This window comes from Bison bison, unplaced genomic scaffold (assembly GCF_000754665.1).
Source record: "Bison bison bison isolate TAMUID 2011002044 unplaced genomic scaffold, Bison_UMD1.0 scf7180017864259, whole genome shotgun sequence".
NCBI classification, from domain to species: domain Eukaryota; kingdom Metazoa; phylum Chordata; class Mammalia; order Artiodactyla; family Bovidae; genus Bison; species Bison bison.
Window position 1 is genome coordinate 4,510,950 of NW_011494831.1, and position 831 is coordinate 4,511,780.

Here is an 831-nt window from a genome sequence, read left to right on the forward strand (position 1 = left end):
AAGCTCGTGCTAAGGTTCTGCCTTTTCACAGCAAACTTGTAATTAGTCTCCTTGACCAATCAGGACAGCTCCCTGTATGGGATCCCTCTCCCAACTCCCACTCCCACCCCAACCCTCAGCGTAAGACAGAAGACTCCCCCCACCCCCACCCCCCGTCCCCCACCCCGGCTTCAGAAAGGGTCCAGAGCAAGAGAGCTTTTCCTCTTTGCCCAAGGCCCTGTACAAGGGTGAGAAAGTGAAGCTGGTGCGGCTGCGGAACCCCTGGGGCCAGGTGGAGTGGAATGGCTCCTGGAGTGACAGGTGGGTGAGGGGACCCCATGAATAGGGGACAACAGGACCTGGGACAAGGTTGGGTTGGGGACCAAGCCATAAGAGTACTACAAACGCTTGGTCTAAAATCACCCTTAAAACCAATGATCCACAGAGGAGAAAAGGGGGTGTGGCTCTAGGGAAGGACTGGGAATAGAAGAGGGGATGGCTCCAGAGAAGGGCTCGTGCTAAGGAACAGAAGGGGTGTAGCTCCAGGGTAGGGCTGGGAGCAGAGCCTCGGAAACCTGGGACCCCAAGAGCTTGCTGATGGCCATTGAGGGGAAAGGAAAGATCCTAGAGAGCATGGGCCATGTCCAGGCAGGAGGGGAGTCAGGATGCAGTGGTCTGACTAGACAAGTAACTTCCTTTCTCATAATTATCTATAAAATGGGGAAAATGTTAGCACCTACCTGGTGGGCTGTTATGAGGAGAAAATGTGATGGTGTTGCAGAAAGCTTAGCCAGTACTAAGATTTCCTCTCCCTCACTGGCCCCAGGAAGAGATGCATAGGTCCTTTGAAAG

At 53.9% G+C, this 831-nt stretch overlaps 1 protein-coding gene across 1 annotated transcript in view; it reads left to right on the forward strand.

The window, feature by feature from the left end:
- Window positions 1–831, forward strand: part of CAPN3 (calpain 3, (p94)) — a 56,811-nt gene that overhangs the window by 38,049 nt on the left and 17,931 nt on the right. The window contains exon 8 of the mRNA XM_010848013.1: window positions 215–300. Within this exon, the coding sequence (XP_010846315.1) occupies window positions 215–300 (86 nt within the window). The remainder of the gene's footprint in view (window positions 1–214; window positions 301–831) is intronic.